This window comes from Cydia pomonella, chromosome 1 (assembly GCF_033807575.1).
Source record: "Cydia pomonella isolate Wapato2018A chromosome 1, ilCydPomo1, whole genome shotgun sequence".
NCBI classification, from domain to species: Eukaryota; Metazoa; Arthropoda; class Insecta; order Lepidoptera; family Tortricidae; genus Cydia; species Cydia pomonella.
Genome location: NC_084703.1, coordinates 5,723,919 through 5,743,995, shown reverse-complemented (window position 1 = coordinate 5,743,995; position 20,077 = coordinate 5,723,919). Strand labels below are relative to the sequence as shown.

The 20,077-nt window shown below is 39.3% G+C and overlaps 1 protein-coding gene across 1 annotated transcript in view; it reads right to left on the bottom strand.

Annotated features, from left to right (window-relative positions):
* Positions 1-4,823: 4,823 nt before the first annotated feature.
* The window catches only part of LOC133521256 (CUB and sushi domain-containing protein 1), a 145,094-nt gene continuing 129,840 nt past the window's right edge, over positions 4,824-20,077 (bottom strand). The window contains exons 11-19 of the mRNA XM_061856155.1: positions 16,610-16,844; positions 15,790-15,963; positions 12,548-12,727; positions 12,087-12,259; positions 11,875-11,944; positions 11,527-11,706; positions 11,108-11,293; positions 10,302-10,590; positions 4,824-9,864 (exon numbers count right to left, since the gene is read on the bottom strand). Of these exons, the coding sequence (XP_061712139.1) occupies positions 9,588-9,864; positions 10,302-10,590; positions 11,108-11,293; positions 11,527-11,706; positions 11,875-11,944; positions 12,087-12,259; positions 12,548-12,727; positions 15,790-15,963; positions 16,610-16,844 (1,764 nt within the window). The 3' untranslated portion in view covers positions 4,824-9,587. The remainder of the gene's footprint in view (positions 9,865-10,301; positions 10,591-11,107; positions 11,294-11,526; positions 11,707-11,874; positions 11,945-12,086; positions 12,260-12,547; positions 12,728-15,789; positions 15,964-16,609; positions 16,845-20,077) is intronic.

Here is a 20,077-nt window from a genome sequence, read left to right as displayed (position 1 = left end):
TCGTTGGCGTCTTTGGCAAGAGTTTCCGATGGCGGCCACAGGTGACTGTGACGGTCAAAAGGTTAAAAGGAACTTATGTACCAAGATGCTATTTATCTATGCAGATTACAGTAATTAAGACAGTTTATACAATGTTTTACATATTAATATTATACTATTTATACGTATTCAAGATATATCAACGCCTTTTGGAAAATGGTGTTCATATGTATTACCAAAAATATTTACTAAGTACTCTACTTCAGATAAACGTCATAGTGTTTAACTTGTACCTAAACTGAACGAAGTGTAAATTATATGTCATATCAAGGTAATATGTAAATAGTTAATAGTCGTTGAAATAATGTTATATTCTAGGGCCCAGTTTCACTTACCGTCGGTTACAGTTCGCTAAGCTTTAATTCTATGAACATTTTGACAATTTTCTTCATATATTTAACTTGTGGTGCAATCTGTCCTACAATATTACTTTTATATTAATAGCTTTGGTTCAAAAATAGTTATAAATTTTTAACGGTGCGCGTGTTTGTGATTTTTTTCTATCGAAGGAAAGCGGTTTTATCAGCAGTGCCAGCATGGTTCCATTTTTATCACTTGTCACTATGCCCGTCACTTTCATGCTTACATATTTGTTAGAACGTCAAGAACGTGACAGGCATGGTGACAAATGATAAAGAGCCGACCATACTAGCCCTACAGGTTTCGAAACGATGAAGTTACTAAAGAAATTATTAGCCTTAAGATTGCTATTCATATTTGGCAACCGTTTTACGATAAAAAAGAATCTTTTCAAAAATTCTGTTGAGCGACGGTTTCAGTGATTTTTTGTCTAGCATAGTCTCGTCGCAGTTTAAAGCAGCAGGCTTCTCTTGCCCCGAGTAAACTACCCTAGGTATGTTTCTCTTCCACATGACTTTAGTACGTTTTACTATTATGCTAAGGTTGGAAGCTTCAGAGGTTATTTGGGCTTAAAACCCTAATCTGCTAAACAAAAGGTATTGTTTCTTTTATGCAGCAGTCACTACTGCTGCTGCTACTGAGTGAATGGGAACATGCCCGTTTAAAAAGCAATTTTACTATCCTAATGATATGGTTCAAATTCACGTAAAGGCTCATTCGGAGATAACACGTTTCACCAAAAATGTTACCTGAATGCGGGTGACCGATCATTCTACATCACCCAAACGTGTTATTTCCGAGTGAGCTGTTATAGTCCTTCGTTTTGTAGCTGGCGCCGAACGGCTAATCCTTTGTGTATTGTAAACAAAACCACATGTGCTAATTACCTGTATAAAAAATAAACGGGTTTGTTCCCGTTCAATCAGTAGCAGTAGTATCCGCTGCATAAAAGACAACACCTTCTGTTTAACAGATTAGGAGTTTAAGCCCAAAAAATCACTTCAGAAAATTCCAACTACAGATGACTCGTTATGGAAAGTATGGAAGGCAAAATTGTTGCAAGTGTCTAGCTGTCAGCTATAAATAATAGTTCCAAATCTCTCCAGATTAGCGCTAGAGTAGCTAAGAACCTAGGCGTTATTGACGGAGTGAAGTGCGCTGTCTATGATTAGATTTTTTCTCAAGTATTCTAAGTATTGTAGCGCCACCTGTTTAAGGTTTTTTGTCGGACACTTTTTGGTATATGGACATTTTGTTCCTTGCCTCTACCTTCCATAATGGAAAGGGCTTATAATTTGGTTATTTTATATACCATATAAAATCAGGGTATTAAGAGGAGTCGGTAACCATGGCAACGAAAGACAAGAAAAAACTGATTCACCTTCGTTTGTTCATCTATGTACGTCTCTATTGCTGTTGCAAATTCAAGCGATAGAATAACAGAAGTAAACCTAAGTTTACACATTTTAAATGGTTCATCGCTACCGTCTAATGTTGATTTGTAGACTGTACCTACACTACACAGGTGCCTTGTGACAGCAAAATTCTGAATACCATATGTTTCCATATGTTTTTGTACTTTTTATACCTGTCAGCTTTGTTATAAGAGCTCTTCTTTCTGTCTTAGCTCTATCCTACAAGCTTTCAGTAAGGATGTTAAATGAAGGTCAACGATCCCCTATTTTTGTTCCCAATGGATGTTCAACGGTTTGTTATAACAGTTCTCACCTCGCAAAAGTTGGTTACAGCTTTTACCGATTACAAATTTCTCCTTGTCCTTGATAGTTTGAACCAGGTAACAAACATAACTTTTACGAGTACGTGGGTGACATTTCAGCAACTACATATTTGCTAAAACCACCAGGCGCCTATTTCACCACGCTGAGAACATTGACATATCTAAGGACGGGCTTGACTCACGAAATCGAGCCAATCGTGCAGTCTAACGAAGCTAGTTGCGACCAATCGGGCGTAACACCGCTGTACTGACCCCATTCTTATTGCCCGTAAAGCTCGTCCTTAGATATTTGGCAATAGGTGAGACTTGATATCTGAAGGCGGGATTCCACCAGTGTGCGGCACAAGCATATTCATATTTAGCACGATAATGCTTGTGCAGCACAGTGCCGCACACAATGTTATGTGCATGTCCAGGTCGATAAGTACGGACAGTACTTTAATTCCACGCTCCATAGGACATAACGTCACATCAATACATATTTACTTGTTGGGTCAGCAATGTATAGTAGGGTTCAAAAGTGCATGGACAAGTTATGAATGAAATCATTCCTAAATTGCAAATTTGAACCTGATGGTACAGTCGAGTTCACACATAACATTGTAGCACGTTAATGCATTGCAATAAGGAGAAATAAGAACCTATACCCCATATTTATGAATCTTGACTGGAGGAGGCAATTGTCAGTGGTGAAACCGGGGCCAGATATTATCGCTGACTATACTCCACTGTGAATATGATAATAATGTATATATTTGATAGGATTAGATTATGTTTGTAGGTAGACGACAATTATAAACATTTACATAATATGTTAAAGCTATCGTTGTCTTCTTAATGTCTTGTCAATTTTATACAATAAACTAATTGGGAGTAATGTTCGTCTTTTATTGATATTTTTCATTAAATTTATTTAGGTAGGGATAGTCACGGTTAGTTATTGTCCATATATTATGGTTGTGTATACATATTTTTTGGCCCTTTGTCCTTAACGCAATTTTTAAACGTGACGTCTTATTGTTGACAGTGAGTAGGCAAGTGAGTGGTGTTATCTGGGCGGGTCACCTTTTTAGGGTTCCGTACCTCAAAAGGAAAAAACGGAACTCTTATAGGATCACTCGTGCGTCTGTCTGTCTGTCCGTCTGTCACAGCCTATTTTAACCTACTGCGTCAGGAGGGTAATGTGTTGTTGTGGTTGTCTCGTCAGCCAGTCGAATAAGTATGAGAAGGGCTTATAACTGCCATAAAAATACATGATTCGTTATTTTAAATACCATAAAACCAGGGTTTAAGAGCCAGGACACCGTAACCAACTATGGCCAAGAGTGATCAGAACAAGTTGATTAACCCAGTTACGTGTTTATATTAGGTAGGTATCTTGTTATGCTGCTCATCAGCTAGGAGACAACAGCAATACAGTTGGCTTGTAAAAATACTGTAACAGTACTATTGTGGTTAAAGAAATTTATTTTCTCAAAAGAAATTTAACATTTCACTTAAATAGAGAAAATACAAGATAATACAAAATATGAGTGAGCATGCAGGTAATTAACAAATTAAAATAACTATTCTACAATATGCTCGGAAATGTTCACCTTATTGTAGCAAAAATAGTACGGGAAGTTGTTCGTTATGGTCTAACTCAAATTAAAAAAATTCAAACCATTATTATCGTGTTTTAGCGTACGGGAATTACTGTATTGTTTTTTACTTTTTAAAAACATCTAAGAAAAACGCAAACAGCCATTTAATATAGGCGCGGACTGCGTCTACATGACCCGGTCAGCATCATTTCAAGCTATAGGAAGAGTCCTGTAGGGCCGTCGTGTATGATCGTGCGAATACCGCTTAATAAAATCAAAGACTATGTAACTTTTATATTTTTTTAAATGATCTCTTGCGTGCAAATACGATTATATTAATGAGCGAATATTGAATGGTACTGAATGGCTGAATAGTTGTGCCTTTAAATTTAAGAAAAACAATTTAAGAGGGTAATAATTGTTTTTGATGTGAAGGTTCCATTTGAGTGCTGGTTGATGCTTAAGTTATGTTTATTTTACCTGATTTTCTTGCATGTTTGGAGAAAATCACTATATATGCCTCGGCAAGAACAGCAATTCGAGGATTCGTCTTCGTTGTCGATCAAAACTCATCCACGAATTGCTCTTTCCCGGCCTCTGCAATAATGTACTATTTTTCTTATTTGTGGATTAAATGACTGCTAGTGAGATCGAAACCAACTTCATAAGAAGCGCCCGGGCGCCCCTGTCTGAAGGATCCTTAAGCATTCTTAGGAATATTATACAACTGTTCGTTTCTTTTAATTCTGACTTCTAGGCAAAGATCTACCAACTAATATTTATTTTGATTTTATTTATAATTTTGGGTGTTTGCTGTCTTGGAAAAAATATTGTGTGCAACGGTACATATCAGGTCATAAAATTCTCGTGCCAATCAACTTCGTTTCGTTTTGTAATTTCGGCCCTTGAATTTTAAGAACCCTTATTATGTATCTGTTGCACAAAATACTATTAGGGGTTGCCTGATGGGCTTAAAACTACCACGAAATGCATGTTTGGTGAATTTAAACCCTTTTATTGTAAGTTACCATTGATTGACTGGGAAATTTGATCTCATTTGTTACCACTAAGTAGTTGGTGGAAAAAACAATATAAAAACAGCATTCACATTGAAGACATATATTCAACAAATCCATCTATGAATTATTTCGATTTATTCTATAAAAAAAATAACAATATTTAGGTATGCTTTTTACAATTTATTCCTAATGAACACTTTTTGGAACAATTGAACGAAATGTATTTCATTGACAGGTTCTGACAGTGCAGGCTAGCCTTATACATAATAGGCGGTTATCACACTGGATGCGATTCGCACGTCGCTCCGATGTGCGAGCGGGATGTCGCTATTATATGCACATAGCGTTGTCTGGCTCGAACATCGAAACGACGTGCGAATCGCATCCATTGGGATAACCGCGTCATGCCTAATGTAGCAATCAACTCATGAGTCTCAATTATTGTGGCACTTACAATTTTTATAAACTGAATGGTTTTTGATATAAAAGTACAATCACAAATTACGAAAATTAAATAATTATTCATAATAACTTGTTACTTTTCTTAAAATATAATAGATAGTATAGCAGTTTTCGTTTTGGCTTGTATATGATCCAAAAAAAAAAGTAAAGTGCTGAAACTTGCTACTGCCATAAGTATTATAGAAATTTTATTATATTTCCTAGGTACCTATGTTATAATTTCGCAATTCACTGACATACACAATCATTTGATTTTAGACTACGATATATAGGACTTAAAGTATTTTACAATAGTATACAGATTATTACAAAAAAACTACCTATCCAGCTATCAGTAGAATTCATTTCGTATTTAAAAGAATGACGTTTTCTCGCAGCGAATATAGGTTTACACATAAATATAGAAACATAATGTTAGTCAAATAGGCATGCTTAAATCTTAATTGATTCACTAATAAAACAATTTTATAATTAGTCCATCTCTTACAGCGAGTTCAAAAAAGGGGGGATCTACTGTTTCTCAAAATGGCCGTCAGGCATTTCAATCTTGGAGGATCTAACAAGCGGAGTCGCCTTTAAGAGTTTACTCCTCTGTCGAAAACCTCGGCCAATGGTATGTATTGTATGGACTGACCTTTATCAGACACGGCTATTTGTACGTTATGTACGTCAGCGTCAAATACTTTGTAGCAACCAAAGTAGCCAAATAGTTCGGTACCGGTACCATATATTTAATATGGTGTACCGAACTATTTGGCCACTTTGACTGCTACAAAGTATTTGACGCTGACTGCACATATAGCCATACATTTGACGTGCTCCTCCCCCGCAATAATCGTCAAACTGTTTTGTATAAAATTACATACAAAGCGTCTCCTGTTGTTTTCCTCCAAGATTTAAAGTAGGATTTAATATGACATATTTCTACTATACTTGCCGCAAAACTAACTGGCCACTGAGATCATAATGCTATCTCCTTTACCAAGAGTGAAAGAGATGGCATTACGACCTGACCGGCCAGATAGTTTTGTGGCAAAACTCAAACAAGTTAAGTAATGAAGAAAATTATTTAAAAAGTGCTTACACAGCATCTAACCATTATTTATGACAGGACGATGTCAGGTGGAAACACCCTTTCCAAATGGGTATTATAAACTGAACAATAATGACATTAATGGCATGATATTAAATAATTGATTGAACAGGACGCGTAATAGGTATGTACAGTCAACCAAATTTATTCTTTATCAATTTGCGGTTCAAGTAAATTTGGTTATACATACCTATGCTAAGATCTGTTCAATGGAAAGTGGACCGTAGACTGCCAAAGAATCAATTTCCTTGACCCTATAACAACAGTTGAATAAATACTTGTCTCAATAATACCTGCCTGTTGTAAAAAAAAAATATATAATATTCAAAAATAATTCTCAAATGAAAATAGGTGTAAATAGACTATTTTTTTTTGTGTTTTTTCTTAAACAATAATTCTGTAATTTTTTTTTAATTGACTCGTCCATATTTGTTTGTTTTGTTCGTTTGTAGGTGGATGTTTTAGGGTTTCAATCTCCTCCCTCGACTCAAAGGTCTGATCAAAAACACTACGTAATTTACTTAGAACAAGCCTCGACCATTTCTGGTCTCGCTGCTAGACGATATTTTATACGTAATGATAAAACCAATTAATAAGGAACATACAACTAGGTCTAACTCTAAGGTATGTACGTCGTTATAAAGAAAAAGAAATAGTAATATTATTTTGGCATCAAAATGATCAATATCTATGAATCACTTAGCAAATATATATAACAAAATAAATAACTATGTCTTCCTACAATATCTATGAATGATTCGACGGGTCTGGATTTAGAAGAATATAAAAGTTCAGTTTAGATTATTACTTATAGGTAGGTTAAAATTTACGAGACCAAATAATTAATATCAAGGAACGGATGACTTCGGGAATTCGGGTATTCCCGGTTTCATTCGCATAGTTAAGCTGGCGTTTCGGGAAATCCCCGTAAAAAAGTTTTCAGTAGGGAGTATTACTGCAATGTTCTACCGCCGGAGTGCAGCACTAGCACCTTTCGTAAACCATAGAGTAACTTATACATACTGTGCCTTAAAATGTTTATTGACAAGTTTTCACAGATAATAAAATATGACATTAATGCATCAAGGCGGTTTGTTTACAAAGGGCTTACCGGGAAACGCGAAAATCGTAATTTAGTCATCTGCCTCTTTATCGCTCGAATATGCAAGAGGGATAGAGAAGTTTAAAATACGGAAATTCGATTTTCTTGTTTCGCGGCAGACCCTCAGATTGTGATGGATTGTGGTAGTGGCGCTCCCTACGCAGAGTTTCGCGTAATATTCCCTATTTAGAGCATAAACTAATAATAGAGTCATTAAGTTGTCATTGGCTAAAATGAAACTAGAGTGTGTATATACTATACCTAATCAAACCCAATGAAGAACATAACTATTTTTTTTTGTCGAATCTCCGTCAAATAGGTACATATCCACTTACATACTAAATAAAAAAAATTATACTGTTAATACTTTCGGATCACATGAAACTAGCGATACAAAAATGTGAGCTGAAAGTATGTTGTAAAAATCATATAAGGAAATGGGCGATAAAAATAAGACTGAAAACTTATAAAAAAATCTGAGTGCCTACGTATGAAACGTATTTATAATTTCATTTCTCTATGTACCTCTCTATCGCCCGAATATGCAAGAGGGGTACAGTTTTTTTCGACGCTGGCGGTAGACCATCAGAATACAAAGACAAGTTATATCAAAAGGGAACATCTTGATACAATTATCATTTATGGTTCTTACATTACAATAACTTTACACTAGAAAAGAAAGGCTTAAATTAAAATATATTTCGGCTTGAATCAATAGGAAATGATTGAAATGAATGCAAGTTTAGATATCTGTTATCTATCTAATATTTTAGTAAGCATGCATTATCTGTCACTGATTCGATAATAGATCTCCATTTTAGTAAGCACTCTTAATATAATGAATTAAAATGCAATTTACGATATAAATTTTAAACTAATTAATAACATGAATAATTCATAAAATTCCAACACTTTTACATCTTTGGTTCGTACCTAGTAAGGGTTGGTGATCACTTCCCGCCTTCGCTCACGCATTAAATTAACATAAGCTATTTACACACCCGACTGCTGCATTTTATAATACAAAACTACTTATTATATAAGTTTATAAACCATGGGAACATATGTCATAGACTATTATAAGCATACATCGCGGTTTTTGGCGCGGGAATGATTACGTGTACTTATAACTTTGTTTATGGTAAAATAATGACCAAAGTATGAATTAAAAATTGGTAGTAAGCTCCGGATGTGCTTAGAAATGTTAAAATAGTAGTAAGTAATATATTGTTTGGCTAGTGTAAAACATTACCGGACCAAAATCCCCAACGTATGAATTTAAAAATAGGTATTCTTTTAATTTAGCTAAGTATATATTTTCGAATATAATAATATATAATTTCGTACCTACTTAAAATACTTCCAAATTCCACCTCCGATTACCATTTCTATAGATCTGCATAATAAAATCAATATAAGATGAGATGTAGGTATTTTTTATTATATAAGAAGCAAATGAGTAGACGATTCGCCTGATGGTAAGCAGTAACCATCGCCCATGGACATCTGCTACACCAGAGGGGTTGCAAGTGTGTAGCCGGCCTTTATGATGGCAGTACCTACGTTCTTTTCTTGAAGGTTTGAACATTGTATCTTGTGAATTAAAATAATTATTATAGTTATAGGTATTATCTTTGAGGTGTTACCGTAAACTTTTTACGTATCGCAGCCGGGTAAAAGTTATAATCTACAATTAACATCGGTTTTAACCAAGTCTACAGAAAATGGTAACCATTACATTATTGATTTTGTATGAACGTAAAAAAATACAAAATTACTCGTATTATATGTAGAGCTTATCACTTGACGTGTTACGTATTAAACAAAATCAAAACCAATTTGTCATTACACTTATTTTTAAATAAAAAGCGACTACGAATTATGACACAAAAACGAGTCAAAACCAAGCGATTTAAATGGCTTTTTGGTTACCTCAATTCGTGAAAGTATAGCACATAACAACTTTCTTTATCGTTTACACATCGTAAACTAGAAACATCTAGATATATAGAACATACTGATGCTATATCAATGTCCTCGACTCTAGTTTTTCAAGTGAAAAATACAATACTTAAGTAAAAATTACATCAGTAGGTAGGGCTTTTTCACTCTTAGTCCAATTCTACGTTTGACATTTTGTTATTTCAGAATCGGCAAATATATAGTAAACCTTAAAGCTCGTAGCAGCATATTAACGAACCGCAACGCCGTTAATTGTGACGACCGCATTCGGTCCGGTCGGCTCCGGTTCGTAGGCGGAGTCGGTGTCGCTTCGTCGGCCGTACGCCGCGTTGTCGGCCAGGTGGTCGCTGTAGGGCGAGTCGTACACGTTGTCGCTGACGTGATCGTAGATGTGTCGCCCGTTGCTGTCGTGTAGCGTAGCGTAGCTCATTACTGCTGCGTTCTGGTCCTCCTTGCGTTCAGCGCCCTCTATGTTCTCCGTATTCTTCACTGGTGTTGATTTTCGACTGGAAGAGAGTTCATTTATAGTAGATGGTATTGGAATGTGTTACTTATTGAGACGATTCGAACGAGACAAGCTTTATGTGGTTGCGGAATTTTGTCACTGAGTCCTTAGGGTCTATGCAGACCAGCTCTTTATACCTACCTAACCACCAATATAAAAGCAACCACATAGTAAACACGCTATACCAACAATTAGGTTCAAGAAGAAAAGAGATACAGTGCTAAATGCCATTATATTATCAAGGCGTCATTAAAACGTATTGTCGAAAGTACATCATAGGCACACCTTACTTGTACTTATATAGTACCTAGGACTCCCAATTTAAGTACCGCGTCGCGATACTAGCTGTAAATATAGAAAAATTCAAATATGCTTATGGCACCACTGTACCATAAGCATTATTCATCTTAATCGGGAATAAAGGATCAAGACACTTACAGTATCAAATAAATAGCTCCCAGCAGCACCAGCAAGAACAGCACAACCCCGCAGCCAATCCCGACCCTCAGTGGCAGCGTGCTTGTTTCAGCCGCCTCGTTAATGGCTATCTCGCAGCTGGGCTCATCTCCGGACCAATTTCCGTCGTCCATACACTTGCGGAGGAAGGGCCCGACGCGCTGGAACTGCGGCAGGCAGTGGTACTCGATGGAGCTGCCGAAGAGAGTGGAGCCGTTCGCTATGATGACGCGACCATTGTCGATCGAGCCGGGCGAGTGGCAGTCGATGGCTGGAAGAACAGGAAGAGTTAGGTGGGCGTATTTTAATTTTTATTTATGGCCTTGATGCGTGTGATTTAAGCCTATTTAATATCCACTGATAAAAAAGCATGAAATACTTCTGTCACTGGTCACCTGAACTACAAGAGGGAGCATATATGATAACTTGCGGTCTCGATACAGTCGTTTCCATACTTTTTTTATGATTTCATATTTCTTATTTGCATGAAGACCTGTGTCCGTGTAAATTACAACACCTACAAAAATTGAGTTCTAGCGTTATACCATAGAGAAATGTGGGTTGCTGATGCACGTTGTACAAAATGGTGTGAGATGCAATTCAGTCATACTTACGGCGAAGCAGTTTTCAAGTTTACAAATTGCATTTATGTGTGACTAGGTGTACTTCGTAAACGTTTCACAATACGATATCTGTTTATTCTGTGGCGGGGACCCCCAACTAATATCCTCTATCCTCTAGCTCACACTATAGAGAGCCGGTGATAGCTATCTGTCTCTGTTACTCACGTGCACAAGATGGCGGCGTCCCGCTCCAGGCCCCTTTAGGCAGACACGTTCTGCTCTGGTTACCCTTGAGCCGGTAGCCTCGCTCACAACGGTAGTGGGCCTCGCCGCCGATGCTGCGAGTCCAGGTCTCGACATGGAGGCCGACGCCGCCCTTGATTTGTTCCGATGGGTCTGGGCAAATGATTTCTGTAGACATAAGGGTTGTGTTAGTCTAGGACAGTGGTTCGTAACCTTTAAGTGGTAACCGCTCGACGAAGTGCTGTTTGGAAGTAACAAACTTTTATGACAAATAAAGACAATAGGTTGTCAAAAAAGACCTGCCAGCCACAATAAATTTTGACTAGAATTTTCCAATTTTGGTAAACAAGACTAAATAAGTAAATACTTCGTGAAGACCAAAGTTACGCTAGTAGGCTCACCTTTGCAAACGGGAGCCTCAGAGCTCCATGTGCCGTTATCCTGACACAGTCTCCGAGATACGCCGTCCAGTATCCAGTGGTCGTCGCACTCGTAAAGGGCCGTAGCACCGTAGTATGTCGCGTTCGTGGCTAGTGTCACCTTGCCGTTCTCCATACGGCCGGGGTTGCCGCAGTCCACATCTGAAGGAAGAAAGTAGTTAGGGCTGATAAACTAAAATAAAGGTTTTCAGGGCTACGTAGTGGTGCGTGCGTTCCGTGACTCTAGGTTATAGTGAAACTATCAGGCCAATTAGAACGTACGAACATACGACCATTCTTGACACAACCTTTCTGCTATAAAATACTTACATTGACATCTCGGCGTGGATCCGCTCCACTGTCCACTATCTTCACAAGTGGATAGGCTTTCTCCAACAACCTTAAAAAAATAAAGGATATTTTATTGCTTTTTTGACATTCAGATTTTATTCATTAATACTTATAAATTGCTCTGATAATTAGACTAAGATTATATTCGTGTAATATGACGATTGTATTCATTAATTGATAAAGTTTCTCACCTTGTACCCCCTCTCGCAGCGGTACTTGACCAGCGCACCGATGCGGTAGGTGTTGCCGTTGCCCGCGCTCACGGAGGTGGAGGTTCGAATCATGGTGCGGCCGTGCATCCGGTCGTTGCCCGTTACTGATACGATGCTGTTCTCGGCCACTATTGGCTCCGGGCAGCGGATTTCTGTGGACAACGTTTAGATTAAAAGTTATTCTAAAAACTTAATAACGTTGGTAATTTTATTATCTTGTAGTCCAGAATCTCATCAGCATCTCTCTCTTGAAAAATCATAAAAGGACGAAAAACCACAGACAAAACCAAAAAGATCATTGGTGTTGATACTTATTACGTATTGACCAATGCATTATTGAATTAGTTGGGTGGTGGCTTGGTACACAATTTTATAGCTGCCTTCTGCTTGGTAAAATGTTTGGTAGTGCTGTCTCTCTCTCTAACTACACTAGTTCTCACCTTCACACCTGGGCGACGCGTCGCTCCACTGGTGGTCCGGGCCGCACTCGCGACGCACAGGCCCCGCGAGGCGGTAGTTCGTGGTGCAAGAGTACTGTATGACGCTGCCGAGGTGGGTGGTGCCGTTCAGCAGCTCGGCCGCTCCGTACGGCAATGGCGGCAGCTTGCCGCAGTCCACATCTGTTCAAATATGGACATGAAAATTAAAAAATTGTGTAATGTGCTATGTGACGTTATCTATGAAAAGGGATCTTATTGTCGATGGCGCTTCCGCCGTTATAAACGATGCTCCGATACAAATACAATGCGGCGTAATCACCATCGACAATAAGGTCCCTTTTCATAGATAATGCCACATATATTTCTTATAAACTGTATCATTGGACAACGGGACAAAATAACATCACCAAATAGTAGATCCACCCTTATAGGTATTTATCTTCAAATCACTTTATCAAAGTTGCAATTCATTGAAATGGTTGTCCTAACTATCTACTGTAGGAATAACTTCTCCGTTGGGGCCCAACATTTCCTGAGTAAAATATTAAAATAATAATTTAACAAAGAAATAAATATCCATTAAATTCACAATAAAAAAAGCTAAGAAAAAAATATATAAAAAGTATTTTTTTTAATAAGTTATAGTCTCGTAAACACATCTTGTCAGTAAGTAATAAAGAAAACTATACTCATCTCTTTCTTTTGGGTGCTAGAACTAGCGTAAGACAGTATTCACTCTATCTATGTTTGAAATGAGACTATATCATCTCCACCAAACTTCTGAAATTATTTATGTGAAAATTATACTTAAACTTATTCCAGGTTACTAAGCGCCCATAATATTATGTCTAATTATGATTAGATACTACTTATTTATTTTAACCGGGTCCATGGTTTTATTTGTTGCCGCTGAAATGTTAGGCAGTTTTGTGGCCGCAACCGCCAAAACATAATTTTATGTCGAAACTTGCCGAAACCAAAACTTCGGTTCAACACTAGTGCTAACAAAATTTTCTAACGTCAACTTAATATAACTAAAGTGACCGCGGTACAGATCCGCACAGTATTAGCTGTCAAATTCAAAGGTTGAATTCGAATAAATTAAACTTTGATACTGCTAAAAAGACCCTTTATTTCCACTTTCCAAATAGCCATTAAGTAACAGGGAAAAAGTGGCATGTCAACTCAAAGAGCTAATAGCATTATCTCTGTACATATGGAGCGCGGAATTGTTATTGGCCACATGTGTAGTCAGCTGCATAGAAAAGTTACCGCCTGCATAGAAATTTGTATGCAGGGGGTACCTTTTCTCTGCATGTGGCCAATAACCTAGGTATCTCTAAGCTGGCTAATCCTATCAAGTTTATAAGATTACCTACCCCATGAACCTAAAATCATTTGAGCGTGAAATCTGCCAGTCAACGCCTGCGGCGACGGCCATGTTTTACTTTACATGGCAACAGAAACGTTATTATAACTTCCATTGTAAAAACAACCTTAGGTATGCGTCTCAAGGTTCAATTTATTTGTTACTCGATATTCATAGGACGGAGGTACGTCGGAAGGTCGCTACAGGTAACTTAATTAAAAAATTGGGTTTTGGTGTTATTCCTGGGAATTCGACAAGAATTATATAAGAGGCAACTTGTAATACTACCATAATACCTATATAAATTTGTTTCATAGTTCTACAGAACAAATTTAATCATAAGAAGTGTTAATCCTATACGTTACAAATACAAATCCTCTTTATTGCATCCACTCAAAATAACATTTACAGAGAGACATAGGTGACAGGGGTGACAACAGTTGGTCTGTTCTATGGAATAATTAAAAACGGAAATATCACTTAGTCCTACGACGTCACAGTTATACGAAGCAAATGGGAATCACTCATTTAACCCCCGAGTGAGACTCTTGAAATATCAAAGGCCTGTACTTTCGTTCCAGAAGTTTTTGACTTTTCATATAATAAGTATGTGCTTGTAATTTAATATTTTTATGATACGGGAATAAAGGGGTTTAAACTATTGTTAGTCATAAATTACAATAGACATAAAACGGTAAATGTAAGTGTCTGCTAAAAACAAAGAAAAAAACATACATATTAAAAAACTTACTAACAACTTAAACTAAAGATAAAAAATTTGGCCCAAATCGCCGTCAATGGGCAGGGTGCCTAGAAGGCTGGCCATATTTCCCCGCTGTATGGCGATACTTATACGCTGTGCGAAATAGTGGCCAGCCCTCTGGTCGCCCGAGGCCTCTATTAGGCGCGCCGACAAATCTTTTAAAAGCCGACGCGCACTTGGCCCCCATGGCCCCAAGGTTTCAACGCCAAACGCCGCAAACATGTAGCTGCTTCCTAGTGCTGAATATTTGGGGCGCTTGAGGCTTTCGGCCGAGGATGCCGCAGCGCCAGCGGTAACTTTGGTGCTCGGGACATGGGACGGTGCCAGGGTATCAACGCATGTACCGTCCCAAACTAGCGGCCGACCCATGTTCCAAGGCACCAGTGTCATTCCGTCGGGTCGCTTGCCATCGTCCCTGGCTAGACCGCTGGGCTCAAATACTGCCGGCACTCTGGCACTAACAAGGTCCCGTCGGATAACATCATTGATACTGGCGTGGCGGGGGATTCTTCCAGCGCTTTGGACGCACGAGAGGCCATGGTGGCCTAGGATGTCCACCATGGCGCCGCATTGACAGCGATGTGGTTGGTTAGTTGATGCCCCTAAACGTAGGCTAGCTGCCAGGCGGAAGGTAGTGTCATCCAAAAAAGTGCCAATATTTGGAGAGGGTAATGCCTGCAGCCACAGACCCGACTCCCACTCCGCAGTCGCAAGGAGACGAGCTCGGTCTGTCGAACTAGTTGACGGATCTAAAAGGTTTTTCCGTACTAGTTGACAGAGAGGCACGTCCCATTGCTTCTGCGAGCAAGGATTGGCAGGCGGATCCGTGTTGGTCAGGTTATAGACAAAACGTTCTTAAATAAATACATAATTCTTATAATTCCTGAAAATAAATGTCCGACGCATTTGAAATATGTATGTCGCGAGTAGATGGGCAGTAACTAACACTCGCACTTGGATGACTCGCCCGACCACTTTGCATCCGGCTGGCGCACGAGGCTCCAGTCACCCACCAGTGGGGGCCCGGCCTCGCAGTGGAAGTCGATGGTGGAGTGCACGTTGTAGTGGTAGGCCTCCATGTAACCCACAAGTATATGGGCAGTAACTTACACTCGCACTTGGGCGACTCGCCCGACCACTCGCCGTCCTGCTGGCATACGAGGCTCCGCTCGCCCACCAGCAGGTGCCCGGCCTCGCAGTGGAAGTCGATGGTGGAGTGCACGTTGTAGTCGTAGGCCTCCATGTAGCCGCCCGCCGGGACTTCGGGGTCCGCGCACGTTATCACTGGGGACAAAAAAAAAAAACACATTCAATTTCACAGTAATTGTGTCTTCATCATATTTTTCAAACAGCTTGCGTACGGTAACAGATATCATCTCCATACAATTTATAACTAAAGCAAAATCACATCTGTCATCGTACCCAAGCTGTTTGAAAAATACTATAATATTACTCGCCCGCAATGACACAGTGGTATTCGAAAGTACGGTTAGCACAAGAGTATTTACAACCATGGTGTTTTTATTATAACAATGCATTCATTAGTAAATCAACACTATCTTGCCTAATGGGAATGTATACAAGTATATAATACTAATTTATTTTGTTCAACGTGCACGACTATTTGCCGTGAGGGCGCCGCAGGGGGGATGTTCCCACTAGTTACCAAAGTGAGTTGCTCTAGTTACCACTGGTGATAACTTGGCGGTAACTAGAAGGAATACACAGGGGTTTTTGCAAAGAACGCTCCGTACATCGAGCCTCGGCCGACTATTTACCATGAGGTGGGTACTCACGCTCGCAGGCGGGTATTTCTTCTAACGCCGCGGAGCCGTACGTGGTGATTCCGTTGAGCAGCCGGAACCAACCCTACGGCGCCTCGTATAGAAGCGCACTTCAACCGACTATTCACCATAAAGCGGGTACTCACGCTCGCAAGTGGGTATGTCGTGGCTCCACTTGCCGTCCCGGTTGCACTGCAGTGTATCCGCGCCCTGCAGCCAGTAGTCCGGCTCGCACGCGAACGCCGCCACGGAGCCGTACGTGGTGGTCCCGTTGAGCAGCCGGAAGGAGCCAGCGTGGATCTGCGCGGGAGTGCCGCAGTCGACGTACTTGCAGGAAGGCGGCGTGCCCGACCACGAACCGCCGAGGGTGCACGTCACGCTCTGTCAAACGAGAATTTAATTCACTTCGGAGACCTTCTTACATGATATTAGTGATATTAATAAATTAATATAAGGTCGAGAAAAAGCATAGAGCCAATTCATAGATTTGCTGTACTTGAAATTATCTGAGATGATTTTTTTGCCGCAAACCCTAACCTGTTAAACAAAAGGCATTGTTTCTTTTGTGCACCGCTTTAGCTACCTACCTAATTCCTCATCCGCCGGTTTTCGGCGAAAAGGTCAAAGCCCATTTAAACATCATTTGACTTTACTGTGCTCTAAAATTGCTTGTTTTCATTTCATGTTGCGTTTAATCAGAGTATTAATTACCGCAAAAACTATTCCCGACGTTACCGATTTCGTTATACACATTTAAGGGGTAGAAAGCCGGTAGAATTTTTTGAACCGCAGGTCTTTCAAATTGTGTTTCGTAACCCAACGCGGGATTGCCGCATACGTGATGAACACCATGCCCAGGGGACTAATATCAGGGTCATTTTTCGTATTTCGTATTTTATTAGCTTTATTTTTATTTTTATGTTTCCTGCACGTTTTATATTACACTTCTTCGTAAAGTAAATATAGTAATAAATAAAGAACTAAGAGCAGATCAATTTTAAGCTCATTATAATATAATAGTTATGGGGTAGGTAAATAAATATGCCGATTGCTGAGCAACTATTCGTTGAATGTTGTCAATTTTGTAGCATTTTTTAAACGCTCGTAATTATTATTGAAAATAAACCCCGTGTGGCGCTAGCGGATGAAAAACCTGAATGAAATGATATAAAAATATTTCCCTAATTTTACTATTCCCCGAGGAAAAAATTTACTACGTTTGCCACGTGAAATAGACGCCCGCTATCCTCTTAACGCGAAATTCAAATGTTTACACCGACTCACTTTTCATCAACATCCACTGTTAACCTGACCACCATTTATTTACCAATGCGTCAACGCGTTGTTCCATTAACTTTACTGACATCGGCTTTTCAGCGAGCATTCAGAACCGCCTGGGGCTGATATATTAATTAGAGGTGCCACGAATTGTGGTTTTGGCCGAATACCGAATACTCGGCTACACACTCGGCCGAAGCGCTGAATATTCGGTAAACTTTGTGTGCATTTATTATGAAAACAGATCTCCTACTAAACAATGTTTGCCAAAATTTTCGTCATGTTGCTCACTAGTCGAGTCAAGCTATTCTAGCCTATGATAAAAATAAAATTATTAGCAAGCAACAAATGCTCAAAAAAGTTCTTCTTATAAAAGAAAATATATTTAATACATATAAAACTTAAATTGTAAAAAAGTCTTCATATGTAGGTAAAATAAGTATTCGGTATTCGGCCGAATAACACGCAATATTCGAACAAATGTTCGGCAAAGTGGCCGAATAGGCCGAATATCGAATAGTTGCCGAATATTCGTGGTGCATCTCTAATATTAATTAAGCGGGGAAAGCAGATCAATCCGGGCTGCAATTAATATGTGTGAGTGAACAAAACCGCAGATTAGAAGGTCAATGCACCGGCACTATGCCTGCTCCCATAATTCTGCTCTGTCCCCTATATAGTTGCTATACACGAGAATATCTAGTTAGCAGAGTGATCAATAGTGCGTAACGCTACGCACACCTACCACATATACATGCTACCTACTAGGATACCCACCTAATAACTAGGTGTATTGAACTCACACGTGTAAATAAATTAATAAAGAGCTATGCTCTCGGTAGATCTTCCGTGCCTCCTGGAACCACCAGAGCTGTCTCGAACAGACAACAAACGGCCCGACGGGCTGACGCTGGTTCCCTGGTAGAGAGGGCTTATATGGGATGCAACCTGTGTGAGTACATTTTGCTGCATCCCATGTAGGACACACTACTGCTAAGTCGGCAGGCTCAACGGCAAAGACTGCCGCCAAAAGCAAGCGCCTGAAATACTCTGCCTTGGAAGCCACCTACGACTTCGTGCCCGTCGTCGTCGAGACAGCCGGGCCCTGGGGGCGGGAGGCGCGTGAGCTCTTCCGAGAGCTTGGCAAGCGACTCAGGGAGAAAGGAAATGACCCCCGTTCAGAGTCTTGGCTCGTCCAACAGATCTCCATAGCCATATTCATATTCATATTCGTTTATTTGTATTAATTATACATTGTCAGTGTTACATTTTTATTAGGTACATAGGTGCAAGATACACAGAGGCAACGCTGCTAGCGTGATGGGGACCTTTGGACCCGGCGTGGCTGGGAAGGGGTTTTAGTTTTAAGGTATATAGTTAATCTAATTATTATATATTTTTTGTGAAATAAAACTAATATTATTAAAATTATTAGTTTGATTATTAAATAATTGATAAATATTATAGGACATTCTTACACAAATTGACTAAGCCCCACAGTAAGCTCAAAAAGGCTTGTGTTGTGAGTACTCAGACAACGATATATAGAATATATAAATCATACACACTTATGTCTCAGGAACAAATATCTGTATCATCACACAAATAAATACCCGTACTGGATTTGAAGCCAGGGCCATCGACTTCATAGGCTGGGTCACTACCGACTAGGCCAGATCGGCAATATATATCCCCATAATAAAAGGGCATTTTCACATTTTGAGTTATTTCTACTCTTTATTGATTAAACAATTTACGAAGTTACCTATATGTACTTTCGTAATCTTTTTACTATGAAGCATCTGTGTAGTCTGTGATATTCCACGACTTCCCTAATTGTATTTGTGCAGGCATATATATCTACACAGGTAGGAATTAGTCCCCCTATCTAATTTAAAGCTTCCCCTTCCCTTTCCCCTACATGGAAAGACAGGCTAGACGGAAGGGTGCTTTGACGCCGAAGGACCTCTGTAAGGGGGTTGGGGGACGTAATTTAAGGTACAGTAGGTTTAGTCAGCAGCGTTTTTTCAGCGAAAAATCGTGGCGCTTTTTTTGATCACAATAACGTTGGCAAAATATGAATAGCAATTTAGAGGCTTTTCTGTAGTACCTTCATTGGTGCGAAACCTAATTAAACAAGTTAACCTCGATAAAAAAAAAACACAAATATGGGTCTGAACGCCCCATTTGAAGAATTTGCGAATACGCAAATTACAATTATAAAACAACGTTATCCGCTATCCCGGGCACACACTTGCTCACGCTGACGCTCAGTCACGATTATTTATATTTATTTCTGTGAGAGTGAGAGAAGAACCAGAAGCCTCGGCGCCTTA